At 36.9% G+C, this 18,746-nt stretch overlaps 2 protein-coding genes across 10 annotated transcripts in view; one reads left to right on the top strand and one right to left on the bottom strand.

Annotated features, from left to right (window-relative positions):
- SMURF2 (SMAD specific E3 ubiquitin protein ligase 2) overlaps nucleotides 1-11,622 on the top strand; it is a 68,882-nt gene extending 57,260 nt beyond the window's left edge. The window contains exons 12-19 of the mRNA XM_026099062.2: nucleotides 444-547; nucleotides 2,104-2,218; nucleotides 2,637-2,815; nucleotides 3,298-3,435; nucleotides 3,670-3,790; nucleotides 5,301-5,502; nucleotides 7,397-7,472; nucleotides 7,758-11,622. Of these exons, the coding sequence (XP_025954847.1) occupies nucleotides 444-547; nucleotides 2,104-2,218; nucleotides 2,637-2,815; nucleotides 3,298-3,435; nucleotides 3,670-3,790; nucleotides 5,301-5,502; nucleotides 7,397-7,472; nucleotides 7,758-7,857 (1,035 nt within the window). The 3' untranslated portion in view covers nucleotides 7,858-11,622. The remainder of the gene's footprint in view (nucleotides 1-443; nucleotides 548-2,103; nucleotides 2,219-2,636; nucleotides 2,816-3,297; nucleotides 3,436-3,669; nucleotides 3,791-5,300; nucleotides 5,503-7,396; nucleotides 7,473-7,757) is intronic.
- Nucleotides 11,623-13,084: 1,462 nt separating this feature from the next.
- CEP95 (centrosomal protein 95) overlaps nucleotides 13,085-18,746 on the bottom strand; it is a 23,365-nt gene continuing 17,703 nt past the window's right edge. For 8 of the 9 annotated variants that reach the window (XM_064522728.1, XM_026099059.2, XM_064522725.1 and 5 more), the window contains 7 exons: nucleotides 18,415-18,565; nucleotides 17,089-17,255; nucleotides 16,120-16,194; nucleotides 15,457-15,609; nucleotides 14,144-14,290; nucleotides 13,968-14,039; nucleotides 13,085-13,899 (listed from right to left, as the gene is read on the bottom strand). In XM_064522728.1, coding sequence (XP_064378798.1) covers nucleotides 13,723-13,899; nucleotides 13,968-14,039; nucleotides 14,144-14,290; nucleotides 15,457-15,609; nucleotides 16,120-16,194; nucleotides 17,089-17,255; nucleotides 18,415-18,565 — 942 coding nt within the window. In that variant the 3' untranslated portion in view covers nucleotides 13,085-13,722. The remainder of the gene's footprint in view (nucleotides 13,900-13,967; nucleotides 14,040-14,143; nucleotides 14,291-15,456; nucleotides 15,610-16,119; nucleotides 16,195-17,088; nucleotides 17,256-18,414; nucleotides 18,566-18,746) is intronic. The other variant, XM_026099060.2, reaches the window with a different exon arrangement.

Genomic DNA, 18,746 nt, shown 5'->3' with positions numbered 1-18,746 from the left:
TTCTGTAGATTACTGGGGTGGCATTGATGCTAATGTTCTTAAAATGCTTCCTGGAGATTTATACCTGCCTTCCACCCAGAGTAGCTGCTCTGCTGTTGGCTTTTCAGGCTGGAAAAATCGTGTGCCTTTATGCAAAGTAAAAGGATTTTACTGGCACAGATTGAAATTTTTTTAGTAATATGAGAATGAAAGAGAAAATACTGATCACTATACACCTCTGGAAATTTAGTAGAAGGTGGCTCTTCTCATGTATCTGCTTTACTTGACAAGGGTTACCACATTTGTAGAAAACAAAGTATGATTTGAGAGAGGGTGGTTAGTATCTTTGCAAATAGTACCTCCTTTGGGCTTTAAGTCTGAGACTCCCTTTCATTTCTAATAAACAGTAGTAGTTTCTTGTCTGTAAATAGCAGTTAATACAAGAATGTGTTGTGTGGTTACAGGAATCCTACAGGCAAGTCATGAAGATGAGGCCTAAAGACCTGTGGAAACGATTAATGATAAAATTTCGTGGAGAGGAAGGCCTTGATTATGGAGGTGTTGCCAGGTAAACAGCCCTGCTGCTGCCCAACTACACATCTGCTTTGAATCATAAACCAGTCTTGTATCAGCCCTGTTTCTTTTTAAATAATTTTTCTTCATATATTTTATTGCAACAGATTGGATGTTAGAAGAATATATATTATCAGATAGTCTTCTAAAGCAAAAACTACATCAAAAAACCTAATTTCTTGTAAATAAATCAAAGTGAATATTACAAATTACATCATAGACCTTCCATATATGTGAGAGAGGCTTTTGGTATCTATTGCAAATACCCTGTTTTTCTGTGGTTAGTGAAGCTTGGATATCTGAAAATTTACACTACTAAGCACTCAACTTTGTGGCAGACCTTTGTTAAAAAGAAAAAAAAAGAGAGAGCATAATATATTTTACAGATTGTTGACTACTGTTTGAAGCAGAATGTTAAAAATTAGCAATTAGTAGTGAACTAAAGCCTGTCAATGGTTTATGAGGTTACTTTTGTTTATAAAAAGTAACATTTTTTGGATTATATCAAGATATTCTTCATTCGCTAAAGCAATGATTAGAATTCTATTGGCAAATTAACATGGATGCTAGTTTACTTGAATGAAAATATGCTCCACCTCTGGCATGTGGATCTACTCTCTAAGTGAATGTGAGCTTTTCAATAGGAGATTCGTGGTTTGCATTGTGGCCAATAGTACTATTCTGTAGGAATGAGTATTCATTTCAAAGTACGAATTGATGCTCCCAAATAGTCTGTCATCTGCATCTTTAGAAAATGTATGGCAAATAATCTTTGGGACCTACGCTGTTCTATTACATGTATCTTCATGAATTTGCAAATGGCCACTGGAAGTTTTATTTCACCCCCATTCCTAAATATTTTAACATCTTAGCTAGCTGTAGCTAGTACAACAGTCTTGCATGACTTAATTTATGCTAATTATTTGCTAATACTGTTTAAAATAAAGAAGTTACAGATGCTATCATGTATTACTGTCCAAAGCATCTGCTAGTATTTTTCAGCATGACTTTGATTTCCAGTCAGTATGGCATGGAGCCTTCCCCATCTTCCATGTGAGAATACAAGGGAGACCAAGCTAAGGAATGTAGGAAGTGTTACGGATGTTTGTCTCAATTCTTAGGCTAATATTTACTGATCTGTGAAAATGTAATTAGAAGTTTGTGTTAACTAAATATATCCGTTACTGGAAGACTGTTTATATTAAAGGCTTTGACTCAAACATCAGTGTAGTATAGTCAGTAGAATACACAGTGTAACTTGTTTTAATGTGCAGTGGATGAAAGCAAATCACAATCAGAAATTCTCTTGGAAATAAGTAACCAGGAAAAAAAATCTTGGAAAGCTGGGAAATATGCCAGTTGTCAGGTACTGTGTAGTTACTGAGCCAGTAAAAATAGTTGTAACTTCTGCCTTACCTAAGCATGTTTGCAGCTAACTTCCTTCACATTTTTGTTTAACAGTAAGATTAAAAATCTTACTATTTTGCAAAGGTTATCAGTGTAGGAATGCATTTGTCTGAAGTGCACAATAAATTATTTTATTTTCTTTAGGGAGTGGCTCTACCTATTGTCACATGAAATGTTGAATCCGTATTATGGCCTCTTCCAATATTCCCGAGATGATATCTATACACTGCAAATCAACCCAGACTCTGCAGTTAACCCGGTATGAATGGTAACATAAGTTTTGTAAAGGATCTTTTTGTGACCTAGAAATTCAATACGTGGAGAACATTCTGGACTAAGGAATCTAATTCTCGCATTAGTATTGCTAGAGACTGAATTTGTGCAATGATATGATAACTTCTTTTTAGTACAGATCAAAAAAAAAAAACCTCAAATGTGTTCTTAATTTTGTTGTAAGATGTTGATTTATGTTTCTCTTGGGAGAAATTAAATTTGTTTTGATTCTTAGTAGTAAGACTTCTGGACTGGAAGCAATATACACAATGTACTATGTATAAAAACAAAACAAAAAAAACTCGAATTGTTTTTTTTTCCTTTATATTGAAATTTTATATTCAGCAGATATTATCTGGAGGTCTTAATTAGCTGAATGCCTTAGTGTCTTCTTTCAATTCTAGGAACACTTATCATATTTCCATTTTGTTGGACGGATAATGGGGATGGCTGTGTTTCATGGACACTATATTGATGGGGGCTTCACGTTGCCTTTCTATAAGCAGTTGCTAGGGAAGCCAATTACTTTGGATGATATGGAATTGGTTGACCCTGATCTTCATAACAGCTTAGTCTGGATACTGTATGTACCATGCATTATATTTTAAAATGTTAGAATTCTGTTTCAGTTAACACGTGATATATGTTCCTAAATCCAATTGAAAAGAAATGAAGTATGTTTTGTTCTGCTGCTCAGGCAGCTTTAAGAAGCATCTTTTTTACCTGCACAATAACATAGTTCAGCTTCATTAAAAGCTTAACACATTTAAGGAATACAGATTTGGGGGAAAAATATTACTGAGTTTTAAACTGTTCAATTGTTCAGAACTAATGATTTTGTCTATTATTAATAGTTAACACATCATTAAAATGTGATTATATTATTTAAACATTATTAAAATGGTTCAGAAATACAACTTAGCAAAAAATCTATGTTCACCTTTTGCTTACGAGCAGTAATTTGAAACGTTATTGAAAACTGTGATGTGTATTAGATATATTATGGCTGTAATATACTTGTAGAATATGTACTCACTGAGTTACTTGCTTATTTCTTTCCACCAGTGAGAATGATATCACAGGAGTCTTGGACCATACATTTTGTGTAGAACACAATGCATATGGGGAAATTATTCAGCATGAACTGAAACCCAATGGCAAAAGCATCCCAGTGACAGAGGAAAATAAAAAGGAATACGTCAGGTATCACCAATATATGTTCTAAACAAAGTTTTTGATATGGGGGGATGGTGCTTTCACTTGCTTGAAATAAGTAAGTGTTATGTTTTGTTTTTGTTTTGTTTTTTCCCCAAGTGGTGGTGCACTAATTTTGTTGTAATATATTTCTGTCAGTAGGGTCAGTTTTTGGCTGGATAATTTGCAAGTTTATTGTATTTGAATACATTTTTCACAAAACAAATTTGTACTTGCTTGCAGACTTTATGTAAACTGGCGATTTTTACGAGGAATTGAAGCTCAATTTCTGGCTTTACAGAAGGGATTTAATGAAGTAATCCCACAACATCTGCTGAAGACATTTGATGAGAAAGAGTTAGAGGTCAGTACACTAACGTTACATTATGTCGTCAAGTGCAACAGTAAAAGGCTGAAGCATTCTTCTGAGACTAAGTAACATGCTAAGCTGTATCCGCAGTGCTTTAGGGGTTTCGCAGGTGCAATATTACAAGAAATACAGTTAACATAAGAGGTCACCAGGTCCTGCAGTCTCTGAGACTGCTTTCTCCTACGTTGTCATTGCATGCGTCTTTCATTGAGAACTCTGAAAGTGTTTCTTAAGTTGACGTTTCATAGCAGCTGTAAAAGTAGTAGTTCTTGCTTCAATCTGATCTTCAGGACACAGAAAAGGAGACCGTGTCCTATACCTGAAAACCCAATTGAATTTAGTGACAAGTGTAGGCAATGACCTCAGATTGTTTCACAGTGTTACTCCAGCCGAGGCTGCAGTGCGTATTTCTCATGGTGCAGTTTCACGAAATTAAATTCAGTGCTGCCAGGAAAACAGTCTGTCACTCCCTTCCGCCTCCCACCATTTGCTTGCAGCCCTTCCAGTGCACCGACTTTGGTGTCAGGCAGCTATGTGGTTTTGCATAGCCGAGTTCCATTACATTGGACTAAATTGGCCTTGCAAATACAGCATGAAGAAAGGTGCTATCTGTTGCTGTCACCAACAGATGTGCTACAAAATGTCAAGACTGGCATCCAAACAGTATCTTCTCAAGACAAATCCCATAGATCACAAGCTTGTTTTTAAATTGAAATCTAATATACAGTGTGTCAGCTGCAGAGCTGATCTTTTTTTTTTCCGTATAAAATGGCTACAAGATAGATTATTTATGCTTTCTTCTGTTCCCTCTTACTTGAGTGTTGGTGACTGCTGTTCTTTTATCCTGAATGTTCTCATTCAACAATAGTGAGCTGGCCGTATTGTAAACTTAGAATCATTTTGCAGATGCAGAATACAAAGGGGAGAGGTCTGGTATTCTTAGTCGCAAAAAAATATCTTTATAGTCAAATCCCTATTGAGTTTAAACTAATCCATTGTTGATCTTTATTTAGAAGTGCTGAAAGCTTTCCTTCAGGGAGAGAAAAATCTGATTGATATTACATGTATAGATATGGCAACAATAGAAGATTCCTTTTCGCAGTCCAGAGTTGGATGAGCCAAATTATACCCTTAGCTACACTTCAGAAATAAGTATTGCATTCAAATGGCAGTCATGCATACACATTCAGAGTTGAAGGGCAGGATCTGTGCTACCAGTATGTAGTTGACCAGGCGCTTTCATATAAGCTTATGAAATGGCTGAAATTTTAATTTGAATTGAGACAATTTGAAAAAAATAATTTTGCATAAAAGTAAAAGATAACAATTTCTTTTTGTTTTTTTTTTTAACTTCTGCATTAATAAAGATTAGTGATAGGAAAAAAGTTGCCTTTGGTATAAAATCTGTTGATCTTCAAAATCTGTTACCATTTTTGGCAAGCTGCAATACCATTTGTTTATTTTGATAACTGATGAAGTACTTATTTATGTTTTAAATTCATAGCTCATCATCTGTGGACTTGGAAAAATTGATGTTAACGACTGGAAGGCAAATACTAGGTTAAAACACTGTACCCCAGACAGTAACATTGTGAAATGGTTCTGGAAAGCTGTGGAGTTTTTTGATGAAGAAAGGAGAGCACGACTTCTCCAGTTTGTGACTGGCTCATCCAGAGTGCCTCTGCAGGGCTTCAAGGCGTTACAAGGTAAGGTTTCTCCAGAACTAACTGCAAATGGCTGTACTTGGGGGAAGTAATAGGACACATCACGGAAACACTAGCTGAAAATGAAGCTGGTTGGCTGTAATTTGACTTCTTCAAAGGGATTTTTAATGGTATGATGAACAGTAATCCCAGAAAGTCTCTTCTTGGAATTTGTTCATTATGTTGTGATTCAGCTGTAAATGCTTTTGTTTCAATTAGGCACTTTCTTTCCTCTAGTAGAAAGTTCTGATCATGGGAGATCCTAGTGTGGTCCTCCTTACTGTTTTTTCTGGAATTCTGTTTTTTAATTTCCATATTTTACAATCCATCATCATCTGTACAGCTTTGTGATCAGAAGACACCAACATGCAGTGGTCTTGTGACTTTAACAGCAGAGGGACTTTAGCAATGCTGATGTCTTTTTTTGAAGGAGCCACAAAATCACAAGCAGCTCAGGAATCAGAAATTATCTCCTTAGTTGCCCACCAGTCCTCTGAACTCTAGTTGAAGCTCTGGGTCTCTGTTGCAGCAACTCTGGCTGCAACCCATGCTGCTGTGTTAACACAATAAAAAATAAAGTAGTTACCGTATATTTACCCTCTCACAATTTGGGAGAAAACCGGTCAGGGGAAACATTGGCCATAAAGCACTTCAGCAGGCGGAAAGATTTGATTCCAGCAGAACACACATTCTGTGGTGACTGCTACCACATACAAAAAACAGTTACTATAGAAATCAGTTTTTCTTCCTCATCATCCCTCCTTCAGACAGAAGCACTCATTTTCCTCTTCCTCTTTTCTTGAGTCATAAAATGTTCAGGAAGACTTCAGGCTCAGGAAGATTGAGGTCTTAAAGGCCCTGGTTATTTTTAAGCAAAGTACTGCACTTTCGGTGATAAGTGCTTAAATAATATTGGGGAGGATGGAGGGACTTCATTGACTTGTATAACTACTAATTGCCTTGGAATAGTTATTAACACTACTATTGATGTGAATACTATTACTGTAGTGGAGTGAGCTGTTTTGAGCATAGCATAGGAAATAATACCAGTATGATTTCATCTGCACTGAAATTTTTAGTATAACCATCCTAGTAAAACAAGTGCTTCTGTGAACAAATGAAACCTGCTTTCTTGCAGATTTGAACATGGAGGTTGACGGGTTTCTAACTGAGTTATACTGACACTGCAGTACAAGTTCACACCCCTATTTGACAGTAAAGAGTCCCCATAAGAAAGTCTAATCCTGAGGATTATATTCTTTAGTGTCTGTCTACTCAGGCATAAATTCCAGTTGTGTCAAGGTTAGGGCATTCATAACCTCTTTCCTTCTACCTTTTGTGAATTCTTCAATGTGTACTAAGTCTTAAAGACTGCTATGCTGCAGTCTTTCCTTTCGCAGAGATATTAAGGGGGATCTTTGTGCAGCTAAATAAATACACAAAATTATAAAAAGTTAGTGTCTGGGACACTTCTATCCAATTTGAATGGAATTGGCCACTAGTCAACACCTGTTACAAAATAGGGACAGGTAGAGCTGCATAAGTTTTGTTCTCTGGAGTGAGAAAAATTAAACTCAAAACCATCAAAATTATATAGTATGCTGTGTAAATCAGGTGTTTTACTGCTCCTTATCAGTGCTTTGCTCTTGTATATCTTTCACTAGTTTAAATAATTTCATTGTTATCATATGTGTGTGGGGAATCTGTCTGATAGGCATTAAGAGAGTTTCCTCTGTAATTTTTTTCCTACCTGCTTACATAATTTCAACTTTCTTTATGCATAGCTTATCTTTTTTTTGGTTTAGTCCTTATTTTTTAATTACAGTGTAATAAAGCAATTTCCTATTATGTGATACAGTAGTAGTAGAGTTTTGTGGGTTTTTTTCTTTTTTGGCAGGTGCTGCAGGTCCACGACTATTTACAATACACCAAATTGATGCCAGCACTAACAATTTGCCGAAAGCTCATACCTGGTAAGGCTTCTCCTCAGGTCTCTATTGCGAAATTCAGATTAAGGCTAGTTGTGGTCTGTATATTATGAGCGGGTTTTTTTTTTTTCCTCAGATAATAAATGCTATCCATTACAGATTAGTAAAGGTGTAAAAATTACAGATTGCTTTGATTTATATGAAGTTCTGTTGGCCTCCTTAAGTATTGCTTTGTCATTGTTTCAGGTTATGCTTTCACTTATTTTTAACATACTTTGCTGTACGAGGCTTAAGTTCTAGATAGTTGAAACTTTTGCTTTCTATTCACAGCTTTAACCGAATAGACATTCCTCCCTACGAAAGCTATGACAAACTATATGAGAAGCTGCTAACTGCCATTGAAGAAACATGTGGGTTTGCTGTGGAATGACCCTTCACAGGCTTACCTGAGACTCTATTTATACTCCTGTCAGCCAGAAAGCCCTTCCCTCAGACAAGACTCAAGAAATGCTTGAAATACAGGAATCTTTCCCTTTTCTACACTAGGACACTGTGAGGGAAAGGACAACTTTGGATTTTTTTTTTTTTTCCTTTCAAGAAAATAGGTTCTGTGGCTCTTGCCGTAGAATCATTCAGCTGCTATTAAAAACTAATATCTTGAACATACAGAATGCTGACTTTTCCTACATTTCAACTGTTAAGCAGTATTCTATACTTAAAGACTACTACTATTTTTGTAAAAGGTAATCTATTATATTTGCCTACCTGATTTCTATTCTCAGATACCAAGACACAACTTCAGCAGTCGGTACAAGTCACGTTTCAGCCTGATTTAAGTGTAAGATACTGAACAGCATCTATACCTGCTATTTTTTGGAAAAAATATTTTGGATTATTCTAACTTTGCATAAAATTGGCTGAAAGAATCATTAATCTTTTTAATTAAAGCCACTTACATGTTAACTGCATTTTCTTATAGTAAAACATTATATTCTGCAATGTAAATTCAACTTAAATGTTACCACAGGGGGCTTTTTTATATTTTTCAAGCATGAATTACAAATATAATGTTTCTGGGTCCTATTTATATCACTTGTCAGATTCCTTAAAACAAAATTTGTAGTCTGAGTGGCACATACTGTATTTGGTACAGTACTTGTGTTAACATGTGGGATAGACCTTTTTAATGGTAGACATTTGGGGTTTTTTTTTTTTTAAACAGCATTTTTGTAACAAATCTGTCAAGAGTATTTTTTGTTGCTTTTGACTGTAAATTTATCACTGCATTTTTCAAGTTTTTAAGCATGCTGATGAGGTGATATTTGACAGCAGAAGCCTGTCAGCAGTTTATTTCAGAACCCATCCTGTCCAGTCAACCAAAGTTTGTTTGAATGCAGCCAAATCACATTATATATTTGTTGATGCTAAAGATTTATCAGGTAAAACATGTTTTAATCTTTGTCTAGCTGCTCGTGACATGTGGTTTTAAATTACAACTAAGAAAAAATGGTGATAAAACTAAAAAAGTTGTATTAACTGAAATACATGCAATGTGCTTTGAAAAGGAGGTTTTCAAAGCACATAATTTATTGATTGTAGGGATGGAATTAAGTATATATATGAATTATAACATGGGTTGATCTATTCAAAGGGGATTAAAATGCACTACCAATAGAGGGAACTGAATTTTGAAGTAAGTTTGGGAATTCTCAGTTAAGATCTGTATGATCTGCTCACAGTGTGTAGCTGTATCAGTCTACTCAGTGGACAGTGGCATTCTCCTCAATGGTGAGCGTGTTTGGAATAGGTAGCTTTTTTCCAATCAGTGTTGTGTTTCTTAACTTAGGTTACAATTAATCATGAAATCTGCACTATTTTTACACTGCCGATGAGAAGACAGTCAAGTCTTGAAATAACTGTAAAAGAATGGGATATAAACAGCTGTTCCCTTTTGCAGCCTAAGTTACACAGTGAGCTAGCTGATTTTCTGTCTGTTCTATGGAGCTTGAACTTAATTTTGTTCTGCCAAATCTGACTGCCACAGTGAGTAAACTACTACTGGATGTTGTGTATTAGAATAGTGGGCAACGAACTACTTTTGTTGAATTGTGGTAAGAATCTGGTGAGCCAAATCCACATGTTCATCTGATTTTATTTTTTTTGTACAGCTGTTGCTGGAAGGTTTGTTCTAAAAGACTTGCTTCCCAGTCTGGGCTGGCTGCAGACATGAGGCTACATAGGGATGTAAACATAAAGCCAAGAGACTTGCTTTGACAGCCAGGCTTTGGAATATATCAGGCCCTTTTTTTCTTCATTTCAAGGGACTGTTGCACTCATTTTAAATGGCTGGTACCTTTGCTTCTATGGTTGGGGTCTGTAGTCCGTGGCTTTCAGGTAATACTGTTACCAGAGAAGCTATCACTACATTTGTCCAGGTTGTCTGGGAGAGCAAAGTAGGATGTTGCCCAGTGTGTTTCTTACTCAGTACTGCTGCCTGTGGTTTGGGACCACTGCTCTAGACACTCCCAAAGACCTCTTCTCACCCCTTCAAGTGTGGAGGTATGACATGAATTGCTCTTTACAGAGACTAGGTTCTTTTGACCACTGTTCACAGGATAAGGCCCAGTGTTGTGCAAGTGATCTTGTTCTGCTCTTGCTCAGGCTATGGCTGTAAGGCTTTTTCAGCTTCCCTGATTGTGAAAGCACCTTTTCTCAGTAAAATCCCGTTCGATCCAGCTTTTGGGAGATGTCAGGGCTCAGCTAGGTGATTCCATGGGGAAGGTATGCTGTTCTCTTTGCACCAGACAGCCCACCTCAGCACTATTTAAAGACTGTCACTGTAGCGTCTCCTGACCACATCATCTGTACACGCCTCCCAGGAACCTTCTCCCTGTCAGTTTACCTAAGCTGGTAAATGCATTGAACACGTAGTTACGGCCACCCTTGAGGAGGGAGGAGGTGAGATCTGCGGAAAACAGAGTATAGATGAGCTGATAAATACTGTTCATTTTCACAGCAGCCTTAGCAGTACATCTGTTCTATCAAATGTTTTGGTGTGGCATAGAGAATTTTTTTAAACCGACACAAGATAAATATTGTAAATTTAATATATGATAGGCAAAACTAGACAAATCTACATTTGACTAGCCATAGCTGACAGATGAGAATGAATATATCAAATATCTTGAGTGCCTTTCTAATGACTGAGAGCTTTAACTGAAGCACCTCATCATCTAGTTGGACATTTATCAAAAAAAATGGTAAAGGGTTAATTCCTTTGCAAAATTTTATTTCAAGATCATGTCAGCTACTTTCCCCTCAAAAAGGTGCTAAGCCTAATATTGCATTTTAACCTTGGACTTTCACCCCATGATTAATGTGAATATTTATTTCAACATATCCCTCTTACTGGATTTTACTTTATCCAGTCTTTAGTTGTTTTAGAAAGATGTCACATCATCGTTTTATGCTGTTGCTTTTCATTATGAATGTTTAATTATGAACAATGACTTTTGTAGATTTCAAATATACAGTACACAGTTGCGTTTCAGAGGATTTAATTTCTCGGTGTAAAGAGTTTTGTAATGGTGCTTTGTACAGTATGTATTCTAATTTTTTTTTGCACATAGTTTCAGTTTCCCTAAACTGATTTATTTTTACCAAATTTTGTGTTGTACTAAAGTCCAGAGCACACAACCTGTTTTTAAGTTCTTGTTCTACAACACTACATCTGTATTAAACTTCTGGTGCGTTTAAACTGGCTGCATTGATGGAAGTAAAAGCTTTGCTTCTCTACCGTAAGTATGCATTATACAGCTTAATGTAGCATGCTCCAATTGCTTCAGATTTTAAACTGCACCATATAGTTAACAGGTGCCATTTGTTGTACTTTACACTATCTAGTAGGTTTCTGGCTCTACCACATCCTTAGAGCTTTGTCTGTAGTTGTAATTAGTTTATACAAGTGTAATTGCTCCTCCACAAACTGACAGTTCTTAGTTTATCATTTCCATTGTATTTATTACAGAGTGTTTTAGCATTGATATCATTGTATTTTCACCCAGCTGTTACATGAGCTTTAACAACAACAAGATCTGTATAAAATGGTTTTTAAGTACTTAATGTATGTACCCATGCAGAAGTTGAGCAATAAATTGTATGCTGTTTGCACTGTCACAGCATCAATGGTTTAAAACGTTTAAGGGTTTTTTTTTTATTATTAAATATTTGCTTTAAAATGTAACATTAGGAGTTTTGAGTAACTCAACTTTGTTGCAGGAGAAGATGCTTGAACTCTTGGTGTCTTTCTACCTGCTGTTACATACCGTAAGGAATTGTGCTAAGTGTCCTGGTCAAACAAAAAAGGTGCCTTTCTTGTACAACTTTCAGTTTCATGTTGTGGGTGGTATACTCATGTTCCAGAGAAGACTATCTCATTGTTAGGAAATAGATGTCTTCTCTCAAAATTCAGCAAAGCTAACCCACCTTCCTTAGGGGAAGAAAAGAAAGGTAAGTAAGTTTAGTGAACAGTTGTTAAATGCTTGAAATAAGCCTGTTTTATAGCAACTCCCTGGAAATGGTTGTGAGACTGAAAAACACACACACACACACACACACACACACACACACACACACACACGCTTACTACACTTTCAAGTGAAGTATATCATGTTCTAACTACCAGCTGTTTTGTTTAATCTGTCAAGGAAGCATCTCCAGCTGCTGTTCTCTTTAGCCTAGCACTTTTTTTTGAACATGTATGAGACTTTAATCCACTGTGTTGTTGATTCCATAAGGGACATCACCTCATGGCAGGTTTTTACTGTTGTATATACATAATATATAATTCCAGTATATTTATATCACTTTGCACACTACATCCTATGTGGTAGAAAGCAATTTTAAGCAAGAACTCTTCTACTGGAGCTTGTTTTAAATCACTTTTTAAATACCCTTTCCTCATTACTGAGAAGCTAAGATTTCCAATTCTGTCAAGCAGAAGAAAATATATCAGTAGTGGGCTTTACTAATTATCAGTTCGTTTCTGTGTAATTTGTTCTCAGTCTGCTAAGTATTCACTATTACATATTTGCATTACTTAGGACCTGTAATGTATGGCTGCTGAAGAACTCCAGCCTGGACTGCTACTGTTCAGCTACTAGACTGGATATTTTCATAGCAGAAGTAGACAGCGATTCTGCAAAAGATAGGTACAGTGCCTCTTCTCAGCTCCTACTGCTAGAAGCAAATGTTATAGCCCTCTAATTAAGGAGACTTAAAAGCTGAATTTTGGAATTTTTAGTCTCTTTATGCCAGCTTCTTGTGCTGACAGAACTAGCACTAATCTGCCTTATCTTAAAAATTAAATAGAATATATTTTTGAGAAAGCTAAATGCAAGTACAGTCTTACTGATTTGTATCTAGCATTAGCATGACTCCCTTTTGAAATAGATCAATTGAAGCAAAACATCACCTGTTTGTATGTGGGTTTATGTAGTTTTGAAAACAAACGACTTACGGTTCCTCCCAATAGCAACTGCAAAAAAAGTTGCTGAGACTTAATATATACATATTCATATGCCCCATCCAGTAATTAGGAATGCTATCTACAGGCCTTTCCAAGGCTTCAGTTCTTGTAGCTTACACTTAATTACTGATTTAGAATTTTCATTGTTTTTTATTTCAAACTTTTCCCAAGTACATTCACAGCATAAGGTATTAGTCTTTCATATCTTTGCTATTAACAGCCAGCGCACACCAAAACAGCATCTTAATCACAAATGTAAGTATTGTGGAGAAGAGGTAGCCCTCCCTTGCTTAATATATTGGAATTATTCATTTTTGGCACTTTTATTGTAGTCAATAACTAGCCCTTCCAATGGAAACTTGAACCACTCACATTATTTTAAAGCTCATTCTCAATAGCTTTTCAGTCTAGTTATTTCTGGTTAATAATTTTTGTTTGTTTAACTCCAGCACTAAAACCAACACAATAGCATGAGTGGTTCAATATTCAGCTGTTCCAAAAGTAAGAGATCAGTTTGATTACTTCACTAAAACACACTGATTTTTCTCCTTCTCTACGTGTTAAGCTCAGCATTATCCCAACCAACCTTGCAAAGAAGGTAAAACTTTATTGGTTATCCTAAGTGCTCTATACCTTTGACATGTCAAGATGACAGACAGGTACTTTACAGCATAGTAGCTACACATCATCCTCCAGTTATAGCAGTTCTCTTAAAGATTCCCATCATCTTACCCAGAAAGAGACCTGCAGTAACATTAACCCCAAATCTTAAAAGAACAAGCTTTTGCTATACTGAAAGGAAGCCATCTGAAGTCTACATTTCAGTCTGTCTGCTTCCAGTTCTTGAAAAAAGGTATCCTCATCATTTTGCATTATCATCGTCTGCAGTTGATGAATTTCCTTTTCCATCTTTGATCTCAGTTCTCTTTTTGTTTTCTGCAGCATCTAAAGAAAATAAAGATTAGCCACAACACCCAGAGAGAAACCATTTATACAAAATTAAAAATACTTACTTGTGCTTGTGCTTTCTCTCTGGTTTGGATTTCTTGGCGTTCTTGAGATAAAGCTTCTGCTAGCATGGAAAACTAAGCATAACAAATGTTTGAGTTGGAACTAATTAAAGAAAACAAAGGTTTTTGGTGAAGGAAAAAAACCCACCCCTAACTACTTGGATGCAGATTAAGTTTACCTGGTCTTTGTAATAGTTCTCCATAGACTCCAGCTCATTCTCATGCTCTCTCCTTTGCTCAGCACGCTTCTCTTGAGCATATGTTCTCAAGTCCTTCAGTCTTTGCTTCTGAATTTCTAAGCCTTCTTCAAAAAGATTTTTAAATATCTGGCAATAATTAAAAGAAAAAAAAGCCATATAAAAGTTGCCTAGATAGTTACAAAAGCTTGACAGTTTTTGGAAACACTAGCGTTCCTGAATAATAAGGCTTACAATAACCCACTTCATTTGAATAAGATGCTTTAAGTATGCATTTATGTTTTTCAGCTACTCTGTGCTCTGATGAACAGGTGATTACACTGAAGACTGGTCACTGCCCATGAAAAAAGTGGACAGCTAGGTATCTAGTAATGGTGATATGTCCATAGCTGAGCTGTATCTGTAATGCTTAGCTACAGTTCTGATGGGTAAGTTCTTATACACCTGACTGAACTGACATATAAGGAAGGGACTAGAACACCACATGTGTATTGACTAAGTTTTAAAAACACTCTGGAAGACCTGACAATACAGGCCAGTCTTCGAACATACACTGTGATTTACAACCCCCCTGCATTCTATTCTCTAGCTTAAGGTCCTTCCACTGGGCTTCCAACAGCAGGAAAGCCAGCCTGTACTCAGGCTTTTCTGTTCATACAAAAGAATGCTTAGTAGCTACACTGCCTATGTAGCCAAGAGGCAAGTAGTTCTCAAATCACCAATAATGGATCACTGACCTTCTAGGCCTGAATTATAAAAGGTGAGAATGGTGCATCTATTTTTGCAAAAAAATGTAATAAGTTAATTCTTAGAGAAGTGGCCTTTGCTTCCTTCCTTAGTTCTGATGTGTGTCACTAATGGGGATATCCCCATCAAAAAGTCTGTTTAACAAACATGAGCAAATAAAGCTGTCTTTTTTTAATCACTTTAAGGGACTATTCAGATGACTTTCTTTGGCTAGCACCTATAGGAACAACTTGATCCTACTGCTTCTGAAAATCTCCTTCCCCTAATTTCTCTTGCTACCAGCCCTCTCTTTCCATACTGATACCTGACCCCTTTTCTCCTTCCCTTAACCCTGGCAAGCACTCTTTTTTATTTTACAGTGGACTGCCCTAAACTGCGTCAGTGCTTCCAAAGAAGGAATCTTTTCATCTAGGACTTGGCTGACCAACCACTTAATCCTGGCTCCTGTGCTTTGTTTACTTAACTTGTCCTCTGTCTACTCATGCTGTTATTTGAGCTACCACAGAGCAAGAATTCCACACCTGCAGACCAAGACATCTTTTACCTACCCTTTCTTCCCGTGTCCTGGCCCTCATCATCTTGGCACGCAACTGAACCCGGTAATCTTCATAGTATTTCCTGGCTCGAGCAATTTGCTGGCGTTTCTCTCTGACTTTGTTTTGAGCCCATTTCTGTCGATAGATGCGTTGCTTAAATTCTTGCTTAAATGGAGAATAATAGCCATAAGACCACCAAGCTTCCTGTAGGTATAGCTTCAGACAAAGCTTTGTCAGTTTTTACTAAGTAAACAGGGTCATTTCTTAAAGAGCTTCTCCCTGCTCCAGCTGGGCACTGGATTTATGGTTTGAAGCTTTAGTCACCACTGATTTAGCAAAGTGGTGCCATCAGCAGTGCTATATAATTAAGCATTGCCATGGTAGCTACTGTTTAACAGTAACACCAGGAGGCTGAATTGCTTCTCCTCTTTGTATTTTCTCAGGATTTGTTTATGCTTCTAAAGCAACAGTGCAATGTAATAATAATATTCCACTCCCATGACCTCAGTAGCCACACAACAAACATATAACATGGCATTTGAGACCAGAGCTACTCAAGAGGCATAATATTGTCACAAGATAAACAGCCACTCTAAGTGGTCAGGGAATTTGTATTCTAACTAGCTCAATGTGAAAGTTCCATATTATGTAATAAATACCCTTCAAAGAACATACCAGTCTCTTGTTATGGTCTTGACCTTTTTTAATAATGTCAACAAGAAGCTCATGCTTCTTCAGGGCCTGTTGAACCTGGAGGTTAAAAAAAAAAAAAAAACAAAAAAAAACCAAAAAACAAAATTTTCCATAATTCTGCAAGACAAGTAGTTTTTATATAGGTATTTTAGTAGAAGGGCAATGTTAATGTCTGTCAAATATTCTTTGGCAGTAGAAAGTTACCATGCGTAAGTTATCTACAACATACAAAAGTTGGTTAACTTTTAAACTACAAAACTATTTAAGAACTGGCACTTAAGCTTCCAAATGCTTAGAAAAGTGGTCCTAAGCAGTAGTAGAAAAACAAGTATAGAAGATGAACACTGTATTCAAGTGGCTGATGCAGATTTGAACCCAAGTGTCTAGGTACATACACCCCTCTTCTAACTAATCATGTCCTCCTAGGAATGAAACATTTCCCTCCTCCCCCTGCCATTTCAAAAATTACTTCCAAGGACCAAATGAGTATTATTTTGGCTCAACTTTACTCACTGTAGTTGTACATGACATCCTGTCAGAAAACAGAACCAAGTGGTGCAAGACATCTTTAATAGAGAGTCTGTAAAACCTAGGGCTGCAGTAATATAAACAAATCTTTCCTAGAGACAGAGCATATTGTCAATTGAGCCTGCTCAGATTTTAAGCCACAAAGTGTCTGTCCGTGCTACTGATTACATTGTTAGCATGGTCCTTAAAATGAAGGAAACTAAGTCATATTTGTAATGGATATGTAAGTTTAAGAAAAAGCAGTATCTGTGGTCTCAGAGCTGGGGTAAAATCATTCTCTCATATTGTACTTCAGCTGTATGTACCCTATGCTGCACATAAACAACTAGTTACAATGATTTTATTATCTAATAAAAACTGAGAACTACTACTATTCTGTCAGAGGTACTGTCCATGCTGAAATTAAGCAGTAAGAACACTCACTTCATTTTGAAGTTTCAGTCTAGTTCTGTCTTTGCCAGAAGCTGCCTTAAGTTGTTCAATCTGTGCAAGCTGCTGCCGCCACATTTTATTCATGGTATGGTGGGAAATATGCAGGTGGGGAAATTCTTCCAGTAGCAGAAGTAGGAGGTCATCATCTTTTACTTTCACTACAAGGTAAAGACAGATGTAAGTAATAAATTCCCGGAGAACACATTTAGTGGTAAATTCTTCCAGACAGTGTCAGCCTCAGTTATGAAATATTTTAGATTGAACATTGTATGTAACTAACATGCTATTATTATGTCGTCAGGCTGAACCCAGCAGGACATAGCATCACTGTGTCAGTACAGCAGCTGCAAGAGTGATCGCAAGTAAGGTTCCCCCCACCCCCACCCCGCGCTGAAGAATTCCTTTTATAGCTCAAGCTTGATCCCCCCCCATGTTTGATCCAAGTTAGACAAGTATTCCCCTTTTTTCAAATGGTTCAGACAGTGATTTCTTTCTCACTGTCTCTCACTGGCTGCAGCAATTTAAAATAATGCCAGTACAGTAGTAGTGGTGACAGATCCAGGTCAAGTAAACAGATGGAAAGTAGACTGGTTTGTGAACAACTAGCTCATTCCCAGTACATCTTTATGGCAAGAAAAGATGAAGGGGGGATGAAACAAATGCATATTTATCAAGTATATGCCCTTGAAATACTGAAAAATATGGCACTGTACCTGTACATTCAGATGTGTCGGGAATTATACCATGAACTTACATATAAGCATGCAGAATGCTGTTTGCCAAAACTGAGCCTATAATTTGTGTGTTGGCTGTTCTTACAGCATCACTTGCTCAGCAAAACCAGTGGCAGCATTAGCACTGCAACGGCAGGGTCTTTCCCTACCAAAGGCATTAAAAGGCAAAAGACAGAGCTGAGTCTGTCAGTTGCTATTACCTGCACAAGGGTCAGCACCAGCCCACTCAAGCTAGACCTCGAAATTTAAAACTAATATATGCTCAGAAAAAAATTAAGGGACTGAGTTGAGAATGTAGGGGAGCAAGCACAGGAGTAGCAGTAATGGAAACAAGCCTTGAAAATAATCCAAGGGATTTTAAGGAAGTAGCAGATGGGTCACAGTTTTGAATTGTGCATTAGTGCTTTACATTTACTTAAAGCATTATCTTCCCTAACAAAAATCCAGACATATGGAGGTCATAAGAAGGGGAAAATGCTACAGCTGACTGGTATATGTTGGACTGATGCCTTTATTCTTGGAGTTCAACACATGCTTTCAAAGGATGCCAGTTTTCCACCAAGTATAGTTTTGCAGTTCTTACTTGGAGCTGCTTTCTTTGGCTTCACAGTCCCTCGTTTTGGAATCCACTGGCTGTATTTGGGATTCCGAGGTGTGGTTTTTCTAGAATAAACTTTCACTGGCTGAGGCATTTTTGGAGGTTCTTTAAAGATGTTTTCTTTGTATTCTTGTTCCTTAGGAGCAGATGTAAAACAGATGGAGGACAGGTATGAGAAAGGAAAGACTGATAGATCACACAGTTTGGATATTGGAATTTAAAAATGGCTTTGAAACTTTAGAATGGGAACTTGGACATACTGAATTTGATTCTCCAGAAGGCCAGAAACTACCAAATGCAGGTCAGGGTTCAAATGA

Source organism: Dromaius novaehollandiae, chromosome 18 (assembly GCF_036370855.1).
Source record: "Dromaius novaehollandiae isolate bDroNov1 chromosome 18, bDroNov1.hap1, whole genome shotgun sequence".
NCBI classification, from domain to species: Eukaryota; Metazoa; Chordata; class Aves; order Casuariiformes; family Dromaiidae; genus Dromaius; species Dromaius novaehollandiae.
Note: the sequence above shows the minus strand (reverse complement) of the source record. Positions and strands in the feature narration are given on the sequence as shown.